Source organism: Adelges cooleyi, unplaced genomic scaffold (genome assembly GCF_023614345.1).
Source record: "Adelges cooleyi isolate 19-005CV unplaced genomic scaffold, UGA_ACOO_1.1 ACOO_flye_CR_arks_rails_tigmint_CR_PRNA_168, whole genome shotgun sequence".
Taxonomy (NCBI): domain Eukaryota; kingdom Metazoa; phylum Arthropoda; class Insecta; order Hemiptera; family Adelgidae; genus Adelges; species Adelges cooleyi.
The window spans coordinates 34603-59212 of NW_026095825.1; the positions used below are offsets into that span (position 1 = coordinate 34603).

Here is a 24610-nt window from a genome sequence, read left to right on the forward strand (position 1 = left end):
ATTTAAAACTCAGTTTGATAATAATCTTGGTTAAAACAATGTTTCGCGTGAAATTATCTTCCTGAAAGTAAAATGGTATACGTCTAACAATGACCTTCATTCAGGATATCTATCGATTACGTTTAATCAAAGTTAAATAATTTAACACAATATTATATTCAACGACAGTAACATGTAACTGTGTAGAATAATTGAGTGGTCAATAATCGTCCAGGAACAAATTATTATTATTCAGAGAGTAAAAAACTCGGATTTATTATAGGAAGGTGTATCTATTGATTTCACATCTACCAAAGTATAATCAATTATTAGTAACACAGGTCATCTTTGTTTGTTATGATAGTAAAAATAATACATAATAGAAGTATACCTAAACTGCTGCCTATTAATATTGTAGGTACCAATTGATTTTTATATTGTATGTTATGTAAATTATCAATCTCGTCATAAAATTAAATTTTAATAATTTAAGTTTTTTTTGTTTCTAATAAAAATAAAAGATGTATAGGCCTTTTTTGAAAAAAAATGGCCATCATCATAAATTATGTAGTATAGGTAAGTGTATAATTACCTACAGCAAAACCTACAGAATTCCCAGAGATTAATTATAAAATCCCGTGTTGTCCGATAAGTGCTTATCGCCATCATCAATTTAATATTGTTATAGATGAATAAGCATTATTTTTAATGGCCTGCATTTAATTTTGTTCACAAGTATTTTTTTTTAGAGTTGTATTATAAACAAACCACTTCCTATTTAAGCAATAAGCGTTTTCAACGATTATTTATCGGTCGTACCTGTGGATTTGAAATTATTATTAATTAGATATCTTCGTTTCTGACATTCGTCATTTAAAATTCTCCAGATAAACAAAACAGACTAACGTTAGAATTTGAACCGTTAATGTACAAATAAATACAATAATAAAATATTTTTTAGTACAACTTGCAAGACAAAAACACTTAAAGAGCTACAATATATTATTTAGTAGGTAGGTACCTATAATTAAGGAATGACGCAGTTTTGTGCATTTATCAACGCATGCTTTTAAATAATTAACTATATTACATTATATAGAAGAAGGATGCTCAACAATTTGAGCCGACGTTTACACATTTTTTTTTGTTATTACAAGAATCGACTAATATGAAAATAGTGCTGCACTTTGAAAATATGATATCTTTTGGGAATCTATTGTGAGAATAGGTTATAAGTTTAAAATCCCTTCAAATACATATATCAGAGTTTTAAAGTTGAATGGGAGGGGAAGTGCGCGTAGGTAAAAATAAAACTACACTCCACCTTTCCTCCTGCCCTAAACTTGAAACTTCAATAACTTTATCAATAGTTGTTCAAAACTGGTTATCGACCAGTCAAAATGGTTAGGACATAATTCTCAATTTAAAAAGTTAATGAAATGTATGCGTTACCATTTAAGATTTAAAGGTTGCTATCAAAAAACCCAGTTGGTAGAGGGGTAAAAACAAAAAGAATAAAATTTGAAAAATTGAGATCATATTGTATAAAACCATAATGAAAAACAATTTAATTTCTTATTAAACCCTTTGAGTTATTGAGTGGCCCATAATAAAAGAATCATCCTCTATACCTTTATAAAAATTATAATATTATAATGTAACATAATATTTACTCATAACTTATATGATATTATAATATCCATTATTACATTTTATTAATTTTAAATGTATGCGTTGTTACCATTTAAGTTTCAAAAGTTGCTATAAAAAAAAACTAAGTTGGTAGAGGGGTAAGAACAAAAAAAAAAAAGATTAAAAAATTGAGATCATATAATGTATAAAAACATTATGAAAAAATATAAAATTTCTTACAAAACCCTACGAGATATTGAGTGGACCATAATAATAGAATCACCCTGTATGTATAAATGAAAACAAATTTCGAAAACATTAAAGTGTCTACAGTAACAGCGGTAAGCAAAGTAAGGACAACGTACCTAGTTATACATTTGGAAGTGAGAAAGAGGCTTACAGTTAAATGCATTAAAAACAATTTTGATTTTTACAGATTTGTGAATCTTTTTAAGAGGTAGTGGTTATGCAGAAATTTGGTTTTTAGGCTATTGTAAACTGGTAAAATTCTTAATTTAAGTTCCGTACAAAATTCTACTTGGTCTCACCATTTTATACGAAATTATAATATTTTAAAGCCGTTAACTCGAAAAATTAGAATAGTTTTTCCGGGTTGGGTTTTTTTTTTATATTCCACTTCTCGAGCATGGACTGATCGACCAAGCCATATACTTTTCTGGTAACTCTATTTTAGACTCATACCTATAAGTACCATTCGCCAGTGAACTATATATGTATATTAATACATATGTATGTATATTGTAATCTAAGCCTTAAATCTTATAGTAGGTACCAAATACTATAGACTTTATCGATTTCTGATCAACTGATGTAGGCCCAGAGATATTACGAGAGACGTCACAAAGATAAAACAAAAACACATCGTTGTAAAACCAATTTCTCAGTTGTGCGCAGATTAAACTAAATGAAAATTAAATACAAATTGGTTGTTTACTTATCTCTTATCCTTAGCTGTTGTCTTTTAATGTCGTTTTAACGAATTGGTATCCTATACTATCCATTAAACAATACAGAAATAATAATTTATTATTCCACGTTCTGAAAATGAAATATTAAACAACAGCGATATGTGTTGAATTTTGAGCGATTTCCCTCGTCTTTGTGTTGTTGAAAATATACTGCAAGATGTTCTTAAACTTGACGAGCAATATGTGAAATGCCTATATGGACTTACCACCACACCAATGTATTCAACTATACATTGAACATTATTGTAAATTCAGGTGATTATTCACATCCTCTATGCGAAGGTTAAGGCGACAACGTGTCGGCATTTAATAAAATAAAATTTCAACCATAACATCGTATGACTGTATACAATTTTGGAAATGATTAACTACCGGTACGAGTATGCCTATTTGTACTCTTTGAAACACTTAATAGTCAACACAAATGAAATAGGTAAGTGGGAAATAACAAGACGGTCGTATTATGTTTTATATTAATAATTTAATTTATTTCTTTTTTTTAAATAAATAACTTTAAATAGGTCAAAAAGAAAAAAAAAAGTATTTAACTTTTAAAAAATAAATAACCTCGAGTCGTCAAAGAATCAGAACGAGACTCTCATATATAAATTAAATAAGTTACCCGCCAGCCTCGGTCGCTGTACATCATATAAATATGTGAGTATCTCGTTTGCGTCGATCACAAAAGACATATTTGTCGAGCTACTCTAGCGCATCCAGCCGGGTAGGTAACGTTAAAACGTGAGTTTAAATTAAATTAGTAAAAAAAAAATTATAATACAATTTTTTGGTATAAGGAAACAATTTGAGAAATACTGCGAACAGCGGACTACTGGGGGAAGATGTCCGAGTAGGCGGTCTTCTGGAGCGCCTTGTTGACAATATCTTGTGCAATGGCGGCAACTGCCTCTTCGAATGCGGGTTGCAATTCTTCCAGGAGCACTGACCAATTTTCATTCAAGATGGAGTTCATGCTTTCGCCTAAAAGAATAAGAAAAAAAAAACAACCGAGTGTTAGACTAAGGTAATCGCTATCGTTTACTTAATCTCGATAAGTAGTTAATTGAAGAGGTGAGAACGAAAAAGGGTACTGGTGAAAACCAATAAAATCTTCCGCTTCTATCCGTATTTGTCAATGTTCGATAGAAACATATTATAGAAAACTAATAAACATAATCAATACTATGAGAAACATTGAAAGTATAATTTTGACTTTGATCTCCTATCATATTGTGCAAAAGTCACGTTACTCTTTTGATTCTCGCCCGTTTCAATTAATATAGTTAGGTACACTAATTCATTTGTAGGTTCTGTGCAAAGCTAAAACGTGCTTACCGAGTTGTTTGTTTCCGTTGAAGAGGTTTTCCAATTTGACGTTCAATTTCTTAACGCTCGTCAACTTCAAGTCGATTTTCTTGACTTGGACGTAGGTCTTGCCGTTCTTCTCGTACGGAGTGGCGACCACTTCTTTCAAGTCCAATTTCGGGTCATCTAAAAACAACAACGTGAAAAAATGTGTTAATTAAAGCGGGCGTTTGTATTTTTTTAGCCTGCAGTAAATCAATAGTAGACATTTCGTACACCGGATCGGAGAAAATTTGTCTAAAGAATTTTTTGTGTGGCAGTTTAACCTTTGCCTGACGGTACTTACGGAGAACGATGGTGCAAGGTCCGCTGCCGGTGATGGGCAACACGAGCACTTTGCCGTTGACCGTGTAGTGACCCGTGATTTCAAGGGGCTTGGTGAAACTGATCTTTCCGCTCAGTCGGTAGTTGTCCAGGTCGGTCTTCAAGGAATCGATCACTGTGCTGGTCAGACCGTTGATCTTGACGTCCTTCATCTTCAGGTCGATGCTGACCGACTTGCTGGATCCCTTGCCGTGGTCGATTTCCAACGACGGCAGCTCGAACGGTTCGATGGCCGGAATCCTGAGTTTAGGGTAACCTTCGCCCAAGTCCGGGATGACGTTTTGTACGGCCGTCCTCAGACACTTGTCGATGTTGGGATCGTTTTTCTTGCATACATTGAACGAGATTTCTGCAAACAATAAAAACCATTATAATCGCCACAACAAAAAAAAACACAAGCATCGGTTTGGTAAGAAAAAAAATCGACCATCAATTATATTACGTTATCCGCTTCTTTCAAGGAGCGGAGGGGAACTTAATCTTAATGAAAACGGTAACTCGTTTATTGATTTTTGTTAAGTAGGTACACGAAGAAAGTTTAAAGAGACATAAAAGGATGTAACAAAAAAAAAAACGCCTTTTTGAAATAATATACTACGATTGTATGATTGTCATACATACATTTTGTCAAGGCATGTATATATTTTTTTTTTTTACATTTGAATTTGAAAAATTTTAAAACATTTTTCTATATAGGATGTTAATTATTATTATTATTGTGTCTGTAAATCGTATAATCGCCTTCCAATGCCATCAAACCGTCTAATGTGTGTGTAGAGTGACCGCGGTTGTTATTGATCGGTTTAAGCAGAATCTGTCAGGAACGATTAAACCTAAGGATTTGTCCTTGCCTGGACGGTATACCGGATTGACAGTGTTAAATACCTTCCGGGAACGTTTTACATTACCCACACTTAATGCGTTACCGCGGTGAACTTAATCACATTGTTTACAATAATAATATGATATTCATCACTGTCGAATGCCGTCGGCTGACCATATTTTTAATTAACAGTTTTTACTGGCTTAATAATATTATAAAACAGCACTGTAACAATTTTCCAAATTGACCGCCATTACATAATTATATCCATTTATCAATATTTTTAGGGGAAAATGGGAAAACAGCAAATGTATTTCCATTAGATTTGAGAGCTTAGAGAAAATAAATAAATGTTTAATTTTAACACGCAGCAATTGACAATAATCATAAAATCATGTTTTTAAATAATAAAGTACTGAATTTTGCATAAAACATAGAAATTGAAAAACGTATTCAAAGAAAACGATTTTTGTTAAAAAAAAAAACTAATATTTAGCATTTAGTAAAATGTTGTTAAAACATTCTGGCGATAATATGTTTTACTTGCAAATTTAAAAACAAGTTATTCATTTTTGAAAATTTTAAATTTATTTGATAATATTTTAATATGATATAAATATTTACCGAATATGTTTCATTAAGTGATTTTAACTCTTTTTCTTATTTGAAAATTTGATAAAAATATATTTTATGTTTTCTTCGACACGTAATTTTTAAATGAAAAAGAAACTTAGTTATAAAATATTTTATCTCATTTAAAAATGTCTGTGTGGAATTTTATTTTGATTATACGGTTTTACTAATTTTGTTGTACTACTAATTAAATAAAATAGTTATTACTAGAAACGAAATTAACAGTTCAAAATAGCGCGTTGAAGCTAAAAAGAGCTGTTATAATGTTTTTAACGAAAAATATATTAAAACCGCAAAGAAACTTTAATATAGTTTAAAGCATAAACCATAATAATATAAAATATAAATAAAAAAAAATAAACTTTGATACAATTTTAACATACATTTCCAAACATTGTAAAGAACACTTACGATTGAAAATAATATATTTTTCGGATACACAAAGTACATTATTAAAAAAATAAAAGTACTACTAACAAGTCGTTTGTAGGTTTAGAATTTTGAATTTATTTTATGTGCAAATCTATAGTAATCAATTTTTATTAAATTCGATTTGTAGAAAAAACAAAGTTTTAGGTATCAGAAGAAAAAAATGAAATATCTAATAGGTTCAACAGAAAGTGCGGTACTTACGTTTCTTAGGAGTCGGGGCTGCAATGACAGAAGCAACAACGGCCAAAAACAACACACTGAAGACCAGCAACGATTTCGCCATTTTTTAAAAGAAAATATTATTTTGGATTTATACAAAAATAAATAAAAAATGTGATGTCGAAATAATATCGATTTCGGGTCAAGACAGTGCGAATTATGTTTCTTGAGAGGTGTGTGAGTTTTGAAAAAACTTAACGGGTAGGTTAGATACACCGAAGTTACTTCTGAAACTGAAACCGTCGATTGTGTGATGCCGCATCCCCGTGCTCGGGTACCTTTTATACTTGCGCGGATGTTGGCGGTGACCTCCCCGAAAACTGGTTTCGATCACATTACATAGCTGTTATACGGTGTTCTTAAAATTCGTGTATGTCTTAGAATGCTGAACAGTGCGTCACTTTACTACCCGAATTATAAATCATAATCGGTTCGCGCACGCAAACAACACAACAGCTAATTCGTTTTCACGACGCTACTCGGGCCATTTCTAAGGAGTAAAGCATAAGGAATGTTTTCGAAAAATCTTAACTTAAAGTTTCAACTTGAACTTATACTTATTAATATACATAGTAATGCGTAGAAGTCCGAATAATATTATTTTGCATATTTGTTTTGTTGAGTCTACGCAGTCAGACGGCGGTTTGAAATTATACGAATTGTGAAACTTGAAAATATTTCAAGACAAAAGAATATTTCGTACAATGAAGAATATTAGAGAATATTGTAGTATCTGTTATTATTGACGTTCAAATGTACATTTAAAGTTTTTCTTTCAAAGTAATAATATATTATATTTTATATCAGTTTCTTGTTTATTTTGTAAAATTTCCAAGTAATAAAATAAACATTTTTTTAATACTTTTTGGCAAATAAAAGAAAAAAAATTATTCTAGTAAATATATAAATTTTATCATATTAAGTAACCTTTAAACATCAGTTGTAATTACTTTAATGTACCTAAAAAAAAAAATATTTGCATATAAAAACATATTTTGAATTTAAGAGATTATATTTATGTAAAATCATATTTTACTACGATTTTTATAAAATATAAGAAGAAAATTATCAACTTCTTGAGAGAATCTTATTTTGGCTCTTTTAGGAGAATAATATTACTCCAGTCTCTAGTAATGAGGATACTTTATTGGTTGCCATTTTTTTTCTCAGACTATCACAGTCATTTTTGTATAGGACAAAACATTAAAAAAAATTAAATTTATTAAGATTTAAAAAAGTTAAAAAAAATGTATTTTTGCATTCATCATGTTGACCTATGCGTTATAGATAATGTTAATCGTATGTTATAATGTTCTCTCTGAAATCGTCTCCTCAATTTGTTTTACAATAAATGTTTTCAACTGTAAAATAACTATGAACAGTCCTAATTACTGAACTAATAATTACACATCACAGTTTGACATTTAAGATTTTTCAAAAAGTTTTCTATACCAACTCCTTAATAAATAGGTGGTATGTCGTCTACTTAAGAATATGTTATCAACACTATACCGGCGTAAGAACGTACACGCCTTTTACAAAGTCTTCCTAAGTGATCACATCAATCTCATACAAAACGCTCTGATTCGAAACTACATATTATACAAGTATTTAAAATTTTTGTAAGATATTAATGCGCTTAAATTAGCATTTTTAACATTCGGATAACATAAGATTAGGACAAATCGAATATGTATATTTATTATCTGTTGTCTATGTGTGATAATTAACAATAAAATGAAAATTATTTTCTAATACCTGTTGATTCAAGAGATCATGAGTTGATTTTTCCTTTTTAAAAAAATAATTGACTAGAGATTGTTGAGAAAATTGTAGTAAAAAATCGTACAACGCCACGTCGATCAACTTTTTATCTTATGTTCAGCCATAAGTTCTAAAACTACAATTAAAAAAACGAAAATCAAGAAACAGTTTTTAAGCAAAGGATTTTTCAAATTTTTTTGGGCTTTCACTGCATATTGGAACTTTTAAAAAAGTTATGGCGCGCCATAACTTTAAGTTGACATTTTTAATATATTTTAGATGTTTTTCTCGATTTTGAGGGTGAAAGGGTGAATTTTTAAAAAAGATTGGCTGTTTTAAATACCTCATAGGTACGATTTCTGATCTATAGACTTGCCAAATAATAAAATCGATATAGCAGTTTACATTTGTTATATTATTTGCTTATAAAACCCATTAATAAAAATGTTTTTTATTAATTAAAAAATATACTTTGTCAATTTCGAATCGATTTATATCCTAAAATGTACCGTGTGACCGTATAAAATACCGCTGTATATTAATATTTAATTAGGTACAACCTTAAATTATACAATTAAACGTTGCACAATGCAAATGTTACCAAATTTTGTATTCATTGAGAAAAGGAACAGCTGTTATAGATATAAAATAAGAAATTATAAAACAAACCACCAAAAAACTATTTAAAACAAATAAAGATTACTTGTACTGATAGTACCGTTTAATGGCTTTATTATTACTAACAATCGTCAAAATAGTACTAACCACATAAAATAACCGTGTCATTGAAAAAAAAATTATCATTATTAAAAATAGAATTATCTACCTATATTTCAGTAAATATAATGCTAGAAAAATCCAACCATCGGTTTCGTATAAATTTACGATAATTTATCAAAATTTGTTTCTACTAATAATATTGTGGCAATTGACAAAAGTAAGTTGTCTGGATAATACATTTTATTTTTATTTAAATATAGGTATAATATTATCACTGAATAACAGCTAGAATAACTGTAGTAACTTGAACAAAATATACTAACCGATTTTGCTCTTAAAATGGTACATTCAATTAAGAAGACATTTAAACAAATATTAACAATTTAGTACAATGTTGAATGATGTCTTGTTTTAATTTTCCACAATTTTTAGCATTTAATTAAAATACAAAGAAGTAAAGTAAATTTATAAAAAAAAAAATCACTTCCACCACATATTCTAGACTTGTATTATTATTTTTAAATTGCTTGTTGGTAATAATTAATAAAGAAGCCATCAGATTCTCTAACTGTACTGTATTTTTAAATTTGTAATTTATACACTTTAAATACAGGTTACTTGTCTCACACTAAAACCTCCTAATTACTGCTTCTAGTTTTGGGATCAAGAAAACACTACTACAAGATGAGACAAAATAATTTTTTTTCAAAAAATATAAAAATAAATATAACTTATTTAATTAGCCAGAATAAAAAATAAGGTAAGTACTGTATTGTAACCTAATGTTGGATCAATTGATTAAAAATACAAGGACATTAACAAGTTATCTTTTATAATATGTTAATACTTCCCATTAAAAATAAATAAATATAAATAAGCTAACACAAATCATAAAACAGCTTAATACTTAAAAAAAAAATATATATATATAAATATTAAATCATGTAAAATGCCCCAGTTGATCTAAGATTAATATATTTTTTCGAATTTTAAAAGAAATAGCATATAAGATTATATTATAATAAAAAACTTAAGTAAATTGTAATAAACTTCTTAGAATAAACGACTGATTATTTAAGTTGTTATCATTGCCAAGGTCGTACGTGTTAACATTGCAATTTTATTTATTAAGCAGTAATTTTTTTTAAGTACTATCATTATTCAAGGATTACTCATCTCCCAACTCACATCTACTCGCTAACACCAATATCGGATTTAAAAACCCATAAAATGTATAATAATTATTTTTTTTTATATGTATAATTAAACATGTTTTTCACTTTCTTTTGAACATAATATTGTTTTAAACAATTATCTTCTTGTTTGTTCTTAAATTTTTTATGATGTATATTTATTTAGGTACGTGAGTGACCATAAGAAAATAACTACTCATTTGAAATTAAATTGTATGGTATAAACTTCACGATTAATTTTGTAAAATCAACTAATAATATTTAAATAAATAAAAACATCTTAGATTACTTTTAAAATATTTTAACAATAATTGGCCACGCTTATCACATTATATTATAAACAGCAAACGCAAAATTTGTTATTTCTTTTTAAAGTATTAAAACTAAAATCTTTATATAATGTTGATCATATCTACTAATAAACCTAACCATAAACCTTAGGACGCCTTTTTTTTGCTGCTTTATATCATAAGTTAACGCATATTTAAACGACAATAATATAAAAACTTTAATTTACAACATGCTAACAATACTTTTTAAATATGTCGTTTACAACGTGTAAAGTAACATAAGTATTGATAAAATATGTTACTTTATAATATTTCGAATAACGTTAAAACTAAATATTTACACAATAAAAATATTCCCTAATTGTTGTGTGGGTTAGGTTAGGTTGCATTTATAGAACGAATTTGCTTAACATATTTTTATGGAATTATTTTGAAGCTAAACGGTTTTTATGCTGAAACATTGCTACTTTTATTCAAAAAATCGATAAATCAATAATATATTTTGAATATTAAAACCACTAATGAACGACGCCAACTTCCTGTTCAAGGCGAACGAAACAAATTTTATTATTATTTTTATTTTTGTGGCCATACCACTAAAATAACATATATAGCCTCAAGTATTCCTATCCAGTAATCAATAATCTGCGGAAAGAAAAAAACTCGGTAATATTTTGTCGAACGAAACATACACATTATTCCCAATGTCACTAAGTGTTTCATACATTTTTAGCCAGTTGGCATTGGACATTATGCAGGTACCATTGGTAGGTACGTATAATAATATATTACACACATTATATACCACTCCAGTAGTATTTGCACGATACATCACATAGGTAGGTACATAATATTATGGACATCTCTTTTCCGGGGTAATAATTTTACCGCTGACTTTTACTTTGAATTTCTAACCCAACAACCAACAGCTGCAATAGGTATTGACATATTGTACATGCCGTTTACAAGATTTTCAAAATATTACTTTTAAGAAACGTCAAATGTTCCAAGGTTGATCGCACGCAAATATCGAATGCGTTCTATCGCATATTATAAACTCACCGGTAATAATAATCATAACGATAATAAAAATGTTAACTACCTGATCGTTTTTTAATGGAATTCTCGAGGAAGTAAAAAAAAATATATCTCGGTAGGCATATTATGAGAGAAAAATAACAGCTTTGACATTATATCATATTATTACTATTATACACCAGAGATGCATGACTTAACCGGATCGAGGTCGCAAATAATCATTTGGTATTTTATCGATAATGACTAATTAGTGGAGCATTAAGTATAGCAATAAAAATCACTGGGGAAGCTGAAGCCCTCGGATTATATACACATGTATAATTAGAAACCGTATTTTTTTTACAAAATACACTACCTGAAACTTGCTATAATTTTAGTTATTGTATTCTTTTTATTTGTTTCCATCAAAAATATGAATACCTATGTAATTTGCATATGAAATCCCGATCCAAGGAAAGCCTCTCATAAATCGTTTAAATTAGGTACCGGAAGAATAAAACGTATGGCATTATAAAACAAAACTATAAAATGACAGTTCAATTAATTCTCCGAAATATTTGCATTTAATAGAACTATAGAACGGTATTTAGAAAAAAGTTAAGCAACACTTGTGTATTAATATATTATATAATATATTAATTATTTTATAGAACGATAATTTATAAAACAAAATAAAAGTATAGCCACATTGATCAAACGACCGCAGTAATTAGTTTGGGCTACTTATATATGTATATCGAAAACGAAGCGTTTGACAGAGATTTAAATTTGTGACTTAGGTCAAATAAGATCATATTGAAGCTATGGGTGTATATACTTAAAAGTTGTTATCTTCCATGAGGCTTTGAGTATTTTTTTTAACCTGGGAGTTTTGTACACATTATAGAGTGTTTCATTTTGCAAGCTTAATTGCTTAGCTCTTTTTGCCAGTGACGTTTGTCTGCATGCCACAGGTATTACAAAACTATTATTTACTTTACCTCCGGGAGGGGTAAATGATTTTTCTTTATTTCCGTTTCTTTGAAATAGTTTAAATATTATAATATATTTTTGCAATTCTATAATAGTTTTTTTTTAGAAAACAACAAGTACTTATTTTTTTCAAGCTTTAAATGGTTCTAACTCCGATAGTTTTGAAAACTGATCCCACTTACATAAATGTGCAAATGGCGAGTGGTACAACTTAAACGTCAGTGTTTTATATATGTGTATTGAAAATAAACCGATAGAGATGGAATGGGTCTTGGCCTGTGTGTACCTATTGGGTCCATTCCATTATTGTTGTGATTAAATTCGATACTTAAAACCTGTAGTATTTAAAGGGACAAAAACCATAGGTTTGGAATGCAGGAATCCTACTTGCCGAATTTTTTCAGGTTTACTCGTAGAGTACCAATTTATAGAGCTGTAACATCATATAATGTCCTGTACTTAGTAAGAAAGTAATCAAGAGGCCGATCGATAGTGTGAACACTTTAAATAAATCATTTTTTTATAAGTTTTTAAACACTGAACAGTATGATCTTTATCAACCATGCAGATCAATAGATAAAATCTAATTTCTCATGATAATATTGTAACTGATAAGGCTTATGTTGTACCACATGGTGGTGAAACAAAATTAAAAATATTTCTCAGGGAATCTCGCCTTTTCGCTTACTTGGTAATATTTTACTTATTGCGAGTTGCGACCTCCCCATTTTACTATGAGGTAATGCATTTTGATTTTTGGTAAAAGAACGCTAATTAAGGCGTTAATAACTCTCTCCTGAATTTAAATGGCCGTTTTTTCTTTAGATCCGCTACTGGTTGACCGTTCAGTGTGTCTATTGATAGGTCTATTATTATTGCAAACTCTGTGTGTGTGTGTGTCTGTGTAGTGTTATTATACTATACGCCAAGTCGAATGATAGATATGGCTATGGCCTATGACGTTGTTTATACTGTCGGCTGTACACGATCAACGCGTCACGTCCGTTTCCAGAAATCCGCATAAATTAACTTCAGCCGATTATTATTGTTCGTTCCAGAGGACGTGTCACCTCGATTAATTACAGTGCACACTGCGTAGGACTTAGGTACGTGTCCACGTCAGTGTCTGAAAACATTATTAACGTCCAGTGACCACAATATGTGCATACATTGTTATACTTAAATAGTAAGCGCGCACACACACGCACACACACACAAGCCAGGACTTTATGATAAAACATCAGCGCGATGGCCGGTCAAAGTCTATTGGTCTACTGGTGTAATCAACGGCGCGGTGTGCTCTCCTTTTTCACAACAATATACTTGCATACGTGCGGTTTTATTCATTCAGGCAACGGCCGAAAAGTGTAAAATTGGCAAACCGTATTATATTTTCGAAGAGACTAAAACAATTATTCGATTCGACGCAACATTATTATTTGTGTACGTATACCATTTTAATGTTACACACTTAAAACGCACACCGGTTACCGGTATAATAACACACATAGTATACTGCAGTTGTCCATACACAAGGTCGGCCACAGGAGAGGATCAAGGGCGACGTTGTATATAAGTGTATTATTTTATTATCATATACTGTCGTGTGTGGGTAAAGTTGCACCCAAAGGGGTTATCCGTGAACCTTGGAGACGCTTCCCAGTTTCTTTTGTGAAATGACATCGACATTGTACAATAAAATTGGCCTGGCTTCCAAACAGAAACCAGTTAAAGTGATGATCATGGGACAGCCGGGAGTGGGAAAAACTGGTGAATAAATAACATTATTATAATATCCTGTAAGACGGTTTTCGAAAGACTGCTTGACCGTTTGTGGCAAAAATGTCCAAGTACAACAAAATGTCAAAAATTATTTTTATTAGAAAATTATACGTATAAACAAAATCCCATGTTATTTTTACTATTATGCAGAATTATCCAAATTTTATGTTGTTACGATATTTTCAATGAAATATCAGTCAGTTTCAAAAAGGTGTCCGGTTTTTTTTCTCAATGCATATAGCAGGTTATATTTTTTTTAATGGTTTTTTACTACATCCTACTATAAAAAGAACACCTATTAGAACGTTGGGACAATTTAATTTTAGAGACGTAACTCCTTTTCAAAATTGACTATTCAATTAAGGAAAATCCTTATTATATTTAGTAATAACAAATTATATTCCTGGATAGTCAAATATCTATATTGCTAATTGACTTTTAACAGTTATTACCATTTAAAAATACTAACAAGGAATTCATTAGAAATTTTTTTTAGCTTATATAACTATTATAATTTGAAAAACTGCAAAACATGTCTGATGAGTGATGTCAACCGACACAATAAAAAAATATTAGTATTCTGTTTACTTTTTTATTTTCGTTTGGTTTATTATATATTCTATCAGTGTTAATGCATAATATAAACTATATTAGGAATACTAATTCTACATTTTGTCATTTTTACTATTATCTTTTAGAAAGAAGTAATATTAAGAATACATCAAATTATAGCCTGTTTAAGTGAATAAACACTTATTTTTATTCTGAAACACCATTTTTAATATTTTGTTGTTAGTAAGCAACATGGTAGCTATATGATGGGAAATAATACTCTATAATCTTATTATGGTTAAGGATTTGTTTAAATATTTTATTTCTTTACTATATAATAAAACCTAAAGTGTTGCTTGTGGTTTTTTCTTTATAGTATTGACCTAATAAAACTATAAAATATTTGTCTCCTGAATATTGAAAATGTTTATACTGTTAATTCAAGTATTAACTTAGGAACTTATTTTAAATTTAAAAACGTCTTAGGCATTTCGGTACTCGATCATATTTTTCCTGACCATTTTTGTACTTGGACATATTTTCATCTGGATGTTTTTGTGCATGGACATTTTTACCTAGGCTATGCCATGATAGCAAAATATTTGCCCTTTTAAGAAAAATAATTATACATTAACAAATAGGTACTAAAAAAAATATATACTTATAATAACAGCTTTTCCTGTATTGTTGTTAGCATTGCTCGTGCGGTTCGTTACTAAAAAGTTCATCGGCGATTATGATCCGAATTTGGAGAAAATGTACTCTCACCAGGTCAACATAGAATCGGAAACGGTAAATTTCGAAATTCTGGACACGGCCGGTTACGTGCAAGATGTAAGCTAAAGAACAAAAATTGGGCAAGGGAAAACATTGAGTTTCACGAGAGAACGATACTGCCCAAAACCCGAACTGCATTACCCTCGAGTATGCATGCGCAGACAAAAGTAAACAGCAGTAACGCGTTTTGGTTTTTGCGCAGTACCGTTCTTTCGCGGAACAGAGTATAGTATATGTTACTTTATTTTTCCCAAACGCTAACTTATAACTTTACAGTGTTTTTAAAAATATTCTTTACAAGTTGAAGTCTACATTTTTTTTTTTTTTTTTTTTGAGATTCAGTATAGTAATATTTAATATGTTAGCCAACGCAGACAGTTAGATCTTTGGCAATGCCAGACATAACCCAGTTATTTTGTAACTTCACTTTACTACTTTAATCAAAGTATTGATCGTCTTTTATACATTAATACAAAAAACGTGTTTTAATATACAAAACAAATCAAAACATTTATTATCCAATTCTGGATTGATTTACATAATATTATGTGTGTTTTTAATTTATTTTATTCGACCTTTGATCTCGTTTTTCTGACTGCTCATATTATAAATATATTTTAAAAATGTCTTTGGCTTACTATTAAGCTCTTAAGTTATAAACATTCCGCTTATTTAAGTAAATTAAACGAATATTAATAATAACTAATAATTCTAGTTCAAATGCACACTTATCTATTGGATGTTCACCTATTGTTGTATGTTATAATAAATAATATAATTTTTTAAATATTATATTATTTTAGTTTTTTAATTTTTATTTAGAAATCTTGTAACCTGGAATTCAACATGCGCTGGGCTGAAGTGTTCATTTTGGTATATTCGATTACGGACAAATGCTCGTTTGACGATTGTAGCAGATTAAAATTCTTAATAAATTACAACAAAAAGAAACGTCGACTTACAGCCAAAGTAAGACAAACTCACAAAAGTTAGTATAATATTAGGAGTTAAACTAGATGAAGGGAGGGAGGCATTGAAGAGATAACGTTCTAATATATATATATATATATATATATATATTAGAACACTAAATTTGAAGTTAAGCAAAAAAGAGATTAAGAGTAAGAACAGAGAACTTCCTATGTTTGGAGATATCAAATTTTTATTATTATTATTATTCGTTTATTAACATTGCAACAGGCGTAAATATGGCAATAAAGTAAGTTGGTTGTAAAGTGCAGAGCTGTTTATGTCATCGTCAATTTTAACTAGGCGTGCTAATTAGTATTAATTTTTGTGTTAACTGCCCAATTTTTGAAGCGCTAAAAATGTCAAAGTAATGCGACGGCAACAATAATAATTATATCATTTGGACACGTTATGCATACTAAACGTATTATATTTTAACATGCGTGCAACCATTGAATATTGTAGTAGTCAATATTGAGTATTGACTACTATTGAATATTGAGTATTTTGAAATCCGAAGATAACCCAAAAATAGTGTTTAAAAATTCTAATCTTAATCTCTAGTGTTTATACTATTATAAAATATCCGTTTGGTAAATATTTAATGGTACAAGAGTGGACCTAAAATAGTTCAGAATTCTATAAATTAATTATAATCTGTTGAAATCGTTGGCAATTTGGGTAATTATCTAATGCCAAATATTGGGTCGACCGATAGGCAAGAACCACATTGAAGTACTGATAACTTCCTCAATTCTTGTGCTGGAGGGCTCAAACTTATATGAAAAGTCGCAGAAAGTTCTGTCAAGGTCAACATTTTTAGTACATTATTAAACCCAATAAAATATTGACTGGCCCACGATAAAAAAATCATCCTGTATATACGATACGCATGTGTTAAACGTTCTAATAAAAATCAATAATATTATTACAAAGTTATTGTAAACGAATTATTATCACTAATAGTTTATTTACAAAATGTTTTTACTAGTTTAAAAACTATTTCTTCGTTAAAAGAGTATTGTTTTTTTACACAATTTTTCGATTTGGTTTTTCAACGATTTTTAAAGATGAGTATCTTTTGTCAGAGTCTGTCACTTGTCAGATGTCAAAAATGAATGCCACATAATATTAAAATTTGTCGGATAAAATATAATACTGCCTAATTTATGTGTGACTTTATTAATTTAATATCTATAATTCTTACTGGCATGATCCTTGATGTTGACGTTTGATATTGTTATAATATGTTATTTGGGAGTCCTTATATTTGTTAAAACTTAAATTCGTGTTTTATTATACCATTAACACTGTTTAAAAAATGTTATGCATCAAGGTCGTGTTAATAAATAAAACCTTGTACCGTATCATGTACTTAACCATACTGTGTATAATATAACGACAAGCTACACGTTTGTAACAAATTAAAAGGCAAGAATAATATTTTTATTAAAATTTTTAGCTTTGGTATTTTTTTTTTTTTATAAATATTAAAAGCCAGTTAATATCAGACGTGTTTTGTACACAACGATAAAATGTAGTAAACAACAAATTATAATTTATAATGAATAACTTACTATGCTCTATAACTCATTATTTCTTTTAACCTTTTTAAATATTTATACATAATAGACAGGAATCTAATGTGTTTTACTTAAATTCTCTTTTTGTAACATTGAACAGCTCATTAAATGCGACATTAATCTCGCGTACCTTTATGTACCGGATTGTTTAATATTATGTTTTATGCAAATTAAATCCACATAAGTGTACTATTATATTATGCACATAAACTTCAAATTGCAATTAAAAAATAAAAACCTTTATAATTTAGGAAACATAATAATTGTATATGAAAGCATCAGTTACTGCATTATTATTATAAATAACTGAATAGTTCAAATATACAACTAACAGCATCACTTAAGTAGAAAATATTTTTATCTGTTGCATTAGTTTTTTTCAACTACTTAAACGATGATAGGTTAACTCTTTCTAAATTACTATTACCACATATTACCACTAAATAATTACCTGATAAATTGTCAGTATATTATTTTTTAATACTCATTACAATCGTATTTAATTACTATTAATTATTAATAATTATTTTCTTTTATTTCTTAATTTGTAATTTAAAACTACAAAATAATCTCATACAAACTTTCTTAATGTTGAAAACCATTTAGTGAAACGAAATAATATGTTTACAGATATATTTTTGTTATTATATTTTTGAAACGTTAATTCATCAGCCGAAAAAAATATTTACAACCTTATTATCAGTTTAATGAAGCTCAAATACAAAATATTATATTGTATCCTTTTTTCATACATTTTAAACAATTTTTTATGATGTGACAATATTTTTAAATAATTTTTAGACTACGTCATTATTTTAAATTATGTTTAATAAAACTGTTTTACAATGACAAATTCAAAAAAAAAAAATTATGGTCAGAAATTTTTATAAAAAAAAAAATGTATAGATATAATTTTGATGATTTAGCGTTTTTTTAAAATTAATTGGACATTTTGTTGTGTGTACCTGAGTACTCTTCAAACGTTAGAAAAGTTCAAGGTCAAAAAATATAAGAAAGATTTAAGTAAACATTTTTTCAGTTTACTGAATATTTTCTTTTTATGTTGTAAATAAGTACTTACACATACTATTATTTCTTATGATTAAGTATTATTATTTTTAAATATTTGAGCTGTCATACAACATAATAATACTGTTTATGATTTATGTTCTAATGCAGTCATTATAAATAAGCATATTTTTTGTTTATCGTATTTTGACGCAAATCCTTGGGTTTTGTTTGGATACAGTATATTTTTTAATCTGTTTCTCAAAACCGTTTTGTTTCCTAAAACATAATGACGGAAAAGCTTAATACATTTTACCATTTGGTATTTACTAAAAAAAAACCTTAATGAGTACTCATATTTCAAATGTGTCTAAAATATAATTTCTATAATCAATATACATATAATATGCATAGTTTTTGTCCGCCTCGAAGCCTAAATTAATTATTTTGTATACTACTAAGACTTTAGATTTTAAAAACCCTATTTTTTAATATTTCTTATACTCAACTAATCATTTGTGCTGGTAGAGTATATTAACTTCACTGCTCACGAGTCAATAACAATACAATATATTAAACTGTTTAAATGTTTTCATAAAATATCTCAACCGAACTTCACTTGTTATACACATATATTTTCTCAATAAAACGTAGTAATATTGGCCAATAAATTGGTTTCTGTTTTCTACAGAAATAAAATCGTGACAACCTTTGGTGAAAAATGTAGTAAAAAAACCATACTTTTTCCAAACACATTCAGTAAAAATATATTGCTAATCAAAAGTATTTTAATTTGCAACTTGGTCGTGCAAAGCATAAATAATTCCTTATTGGTTGTACTCGGGGTAGCCAAATCTGGGCGTTTATAATGTATATTTAAAAAACCCATTTGGATTATGAACCGCCATAAAATAACAATTATTGCTACTAATAAAACAAAATATTAGTGTATAGAGTATAACAAAATGATACTCTGTTTTTAAAGCGACAACTAAATACAGTGCTCATACTTTTTAAATATTGAGTGGATAATACTTGGAGGTTTTTTATATTAGGTAATAATAAACAAAAATAGAATATAAATAATAAACAAAGCCTCTGACAAATCATTGGTACAAACATCCTTGGAAAACAATATACTTTAGCTTTTATTTTTGAAGTAAATTTATATTTAAGGGGGTGTGATCGTTATTCTGATAATTTTCATCCGGTTTAATTGTTGCCACATTATAGGACCATACGTTTGATGTACCCGTCATATTGGTGGGCAACAAAGTAGACCAACAGTTCGACCGGATGGTGTCGTTTACCGAGGGAAGAAGACGATGCCAGGAACTTGGTTGTGTGGCGTTTCACGAAATTTCTGTCCGAGAAAACGTCGATCAAGTGAGCTGTGAATTCGACTTAAAACTTGTAATGGTGTTGCTACTGTCATCGTTGCCACATCTAACCTAACCCGCTATACAGGGATGATCCGACTGATGTATTTTTTTCTCTATACTTGTAGGTACATATTTTGCTATATTTTTAAATACTTTGAACGTTTTTATCTTCATTCCTTACACAGGGCGAACATTTTATCATGAAACCCCTCAATATCTCATACGGGTTTAATAAGAAATTAATTTTTTTTTCCCATAATGTTTTTATACATTATGTGATATCAATTTTTCTCATTTGTTTTTTGTTTTTTACCCCCCTCCCAACTAAAATGATCACCCTGCATGCAGAAAATTTGTTGACTTTTTTTTTCAAGTGTAACCACCTATTTTTGTAGATAAATTTGTCTTAAAAAATTCTAGCGCTTGAATTTTTAATTTACATAAATTTGTTTGTTTGCTTTAACTTAGGTTTAATATGAAAACAATTATAAGTGAAAATATAATATTGTTACAAAGTCATAGCAAACGAACAGGTTGATGAAAATTAAAAATCAAACGCTACCATTTTTAATTTTTCGTTTAAATATTTATGGAATAATTAAAAACATATGTTCCCATTTGAAAAAAAACCAGGTCCAGGTCATACTCGTTTTACGTATAAAGGATGAAGATACAAGTTTCTTAGTATTAAAAAATATAGTAAAATATGTAGGACTGTAGTGTAGGGGAAAATATTCATATTTTCCTAGAAAATGAGTGTCTTACATTATATGGATCACCCTATAGAATATAAACATTTTTAATCTGTTTTCCCCTAATCATTTCCCCCAAGGCGTTCGCTGTGTTCAAGGAAGCTTACATGTCTTGGAGAACGATGACGAAAAACCCTAAACTGAAACGTTCATCGAGCGATCACGGTGCTGAAGCGTTGTTCAATTCGGCTTCGAAGTTCATAAGTAAATATTAGTTTCATCTTGAACTAGTAGCTAGATACAATTAAAATAGCATAAATAATTTTAAGTCTAAGGGCCAGGGATAGGAACTGAAATCCATATTTTTTACACATCCTATGGTTATTCGAATTTCACCTATTGTTGTTACCATTTTTATTTATTTGTAATGATGTAAGTTGAAAAATCCAACACAATGGATCAATGGTGTTAGGTAGGTGATTGATAGGTCAATGATGCAGTCACAGAACTATAGGAATCGTTACAGCCGAAAGTGATGAAAAGCGATTTTTCTAGATAGTACAAGTATTGAAAACTTAAGTCCTATAAAATCATTTTAAACGCAAAAATGTGATTTAATTCGTATTTTTAGTTTTAGTGGGAATACGTTTAGGGTTGATCGTTTGTCTATAATTTAAAAAAAATAGAAAACCGATTTTTGAGAAAATGTTAGATGTCATACCTACCTATATTTTATTTACCTTCAGCCTAATTTTTAGACCTTAAGTCAAACTACAAAGCGAAATAATGAAAGCGTTTCTACCCTTTCTGAGCGAAAAGGTTATGATAATTTATTGCTATTACCCGGCATATAAGTAGTATTGTATTTAAAGTGTATCTCACTCAAGCAATGGCGGATCTAGTAAATTAAAAAAAGGAAAATCTAGAAAAAAATCACTTAAAACACATAATATAACTTATAAGTAATTGTCATGGAGTAAAATTTGAATAAACATACACTTTTAATGCATACAATTTAAGCACATATAGGAGGTGCTTCAGCCCCATTTGTCTCCACCCCTGCACTCAAGTTTGGAATAATCGACTATTTTTTAAAAATGTTGTATAAAGGTTTATATATATCTATTTTAAAGTTTCCCAACAATTTTTTAATTATTTTTATCGCATAAAGAAATTATTTTTCATGTTTACTGCAGGCTACAGCGAAAGATAAATTGTTGACAAATATTTTGTTTGTCCATGAAATATATCTCATATTTGCAACACAACCACTTTCTACTGTCTGGTGACATCAATTGGTAAGATGATTTTGTAGGTAAAACCATCAAGTACCTTATTACTGTTTTTTTCATCATTATCTTATAAAACAAGAAGCGAAAAAATCTACATTTTTTAGATAGAAAAAACCATTACAATAAGTATATTATTGGCTTTCCTCGTGGAGTAAGACCATGTAATACATTATATGACATAAAATTCAGATCCACCTATTATACAAAGAGGGTATTTCCATTATGGTATCTGGTAGGGAAATTCTGTTTATTTATTATTATTAATTTAAACTATACTTAGACTAAAAATCACTACAAATAAGTGGGTACCTATTTAACGTTTTGAAAAAATTAAAAACTGAACATGTAAAATCCAATATAGTGTATTAAAAATTACAAAACTGTAGTCTGATATTCAATTTATTGTGGAAAACGTAGTGGGTTTTGGCTGATTTAATTAAGTAGCACATCAATTGATCAGATATCCTTTTTGAAAGATACTTTTAGGGGAGTTAAAAATTGAAAGTCGCCCTCCTAAATTTCTAGGAATTGGAAAAAAACCTGAAAAAGTGATGATTATTCGAATGTTTTGTTTTTTAAAAATGCATATCTTGTCGTTTTCTTCGAATCGTTTACTTAGTCTATAAGTAAAAAAAAAGTGAGTACAAATATGTACTAAAAATAACTTAATAACAACTATAAATATTTACATGACTTGAGGTTTAACTATAAATATTTTAATCTCATGCTATAAAACTTTACTGTTGATTGTACACGACGATACTAAAATAAAATTAGATTTGTTCAATATAATCGTTAAATTTTATTTTGTTATAGGTAGTACACGTTTTTTTAAACAGATAAATCGCATTAATACATGCTCAAGCGTATGCCATGATTTCTCAAAATATATTTTTTTTATAATTTTGAAGTCCTATAATAATATTTATTGCCATGACTAGACGACTTACGCCCTTAGTCCATAATGATTACCAAAATAAACTGCTTGTGTTTAATTGCTTTTAGCTTCGACGCGTAATTGAATAGATATAGGTTTTGCAATGATGTGTTTTTTTTTATCTTAACTGATGAACACATTGCTTGATGTAGCAAGTATATATATGTATCAGAAATTGTAACTGAGAAGTATTGTTTAAAAGATAAGTTACCACTCGCCCCACAAACAAAGCCCCACAGTAATCAATTATGAGTCAACATTTTTGATCGAAGCCCAAGAATAATATTTCTCTTCAACTGTACAATGAAATTTGAAAAATTCAAGTTCTTGCAGAATCTAGTCTAAAATAAATCTCAAGGTCAAAGTTTCAACATTTTATTTTTTATTCTGACACACTAAACTATACTCTTTTGATTCATAATTTGTTTTATAATGTATAAGTAACTTCAAAGTTTGGAATTTTACTTCGAGCTTGCATTTGGTACCCGTGGTCAGAAAAGTGGACTGAAGGTACACATTGAACTGGGCTATAACATGCAAAATTTTCTCAAAATTAAAAGCATATTTCTCACTTGGGAAAATTTGTTTTTTAACGGGTTAATACAATACAGGCTGTATGCAAATTATATTACAATAATATTTTGGAATTTGTTCAACGTTATCCGCCTGTATCGTTTTTGCTTTGTATCGACAAGGGTTAATGATTAAAAATATTCTACTATTGTTACATCAGGTTGGCCACTGGTATTTGGTGACAGTTCGAATCGACCCGAAGATACACCCGAGTTCAGAGCAAGGGCCTCGACTGAAGGTCACATGACAATGCGATCCGACAATTCTAAGCACAGAGGTTTGCCAAATTCGTCTTCGAGGGGTAGTATTTGCGGCGTTACAAAAAAATAAAACACTATTTATTATCATTATTGCAAAAGCGCTTGTATGCATAATTATATAATAAAAATATTATTTGTCTGCCTATTGTGTCTTTTAAGGTGTGCAGTATCCATAAACTAGAGCATCAACAGATACATGGGTACTATAGCACCCAGTGACGTATGTCGGTTGAGGATACCCTGTGGTAAAATGAAAATAAATAACAACCAAATCAAAACGAATAACGTGTTGATTGAAATGAAAAGTTATTTTTTTTTATTCGATAATTTTTTAATAACGTTTGAATAATATTCGTAATCGAATAAAAAATGTACTTCAAAAATTATTAAAATATTATAATAAAATAATTAAGTACATAAATGATTTTTT

The 24610-nt window shown here is 29.0% G+C and overlaps 2 protein-coding genes across 5 annotated transcripts; one reads left to right on the forward strand and one right to left on the reverse strand.

Moving 5' to 3' along the window:
- Positions 1-3061: 3061 nt before the first annotated feature.
- On the reverse strand, positions 3062-6666 carry LOC126833032 (circadian clock-controlled protein daywake-like). The gene is made up of 4 exons (XM_050564144.1): positions 6379-6666; positions 4252-4638; positions 3936-4091; positions 3062-3581 (listed from the first exon to the last, which is right to left on the reverse strand). The coding sequence occupies exons 1-4, from the start codon at positions 6458-6460 to the stop codon at positions 3430-3432; spliced, it is 777 nt and encodes a 258-aa protein (XP_050420101.1). The 5' UTR covers positions 6461-6666; the 3' UTR covers positions 3062-3429.
- A 6814-nt stretch (positions 6667-13480) lies between these two features.
- Positions 13481-24296, forward strand: LOC126833031 (ras-related and estrogen-regulated growth inhibitor). Of its 4 annotated transcripts, none has more exons than XM_050564141.1 (7): positions 13481-13816; positions 13885-14143; positions 15402-15541; positions 16307-16453; positions 20278-20430; positions 21259-21382; positions 24081-24296. In XM_050564141.1, exons 2-7 carry the CDS (start codon positions 14050-14052, stop codon positions 24248-24250), a joined length of 828 nt encoding a protein of 275 aa, XP_050420098.1. In that variant the 5' UTR covers positions 13481-13816; positions 13885-14049; the 3' UTR covers positions 24251-24296. The 4 variants fall into 4 exon arrangements, with proteins under 4 accessions (XP_050420098.1, XP_050420099.1, XP_050420097.1 ...); XM_050564142.1 differs by having other exon boundaries at positions 13895-14143; XM_050564140.1 differs by having other exon boundaries at positions 13481-14143.
- Positions 24297-24610: the final 314 nt, after the last annotated feature.

Coding starts and splice junctions, on each gene's coding strand:
- LOC126833032 (XM_050564144.1), bottom strand. CDS start 6,460: ATGGCGAAATCGTTGCTGGTCTTCAGTGTGTTGTTTTTGGCCGTTGTT. Junction 4,639..6,378: donor AGCCCCGACTCCTAAGAAAC/GTAAGTACCGCA, acceptor TATTGTTTGCAG/AAATCTCGTTCAATGTATGC. Junction 4,092..4,251: donor ACCTTGCACCATCGTTCTCC/GTAAGTACCGTC, acceptor TGTTGTTTTTAG/ATGACCCGAAATTGGACTTG.
- LOC126833031 (XM_050564140.1), top strand. CDS start 14,050: ATGACATCGACATTGTACAATAAAATTGGCCTGGCTTCCAAACAGAAA. Junction 15,542..16,306: donor CGGCCGGTTACGTGCAAGAT/GTAAGCTAAAGA, acceptor ATTTTTATTTAG/AAATCTTGTAACCTGGAATT. Junction 21,383..24,080: donor TTCGGCTTCGAAGTTCATAA/GTAAATATTAGT, acceptor TTGTTACATCAG/GTTGGCCACTGGTATTTGGT.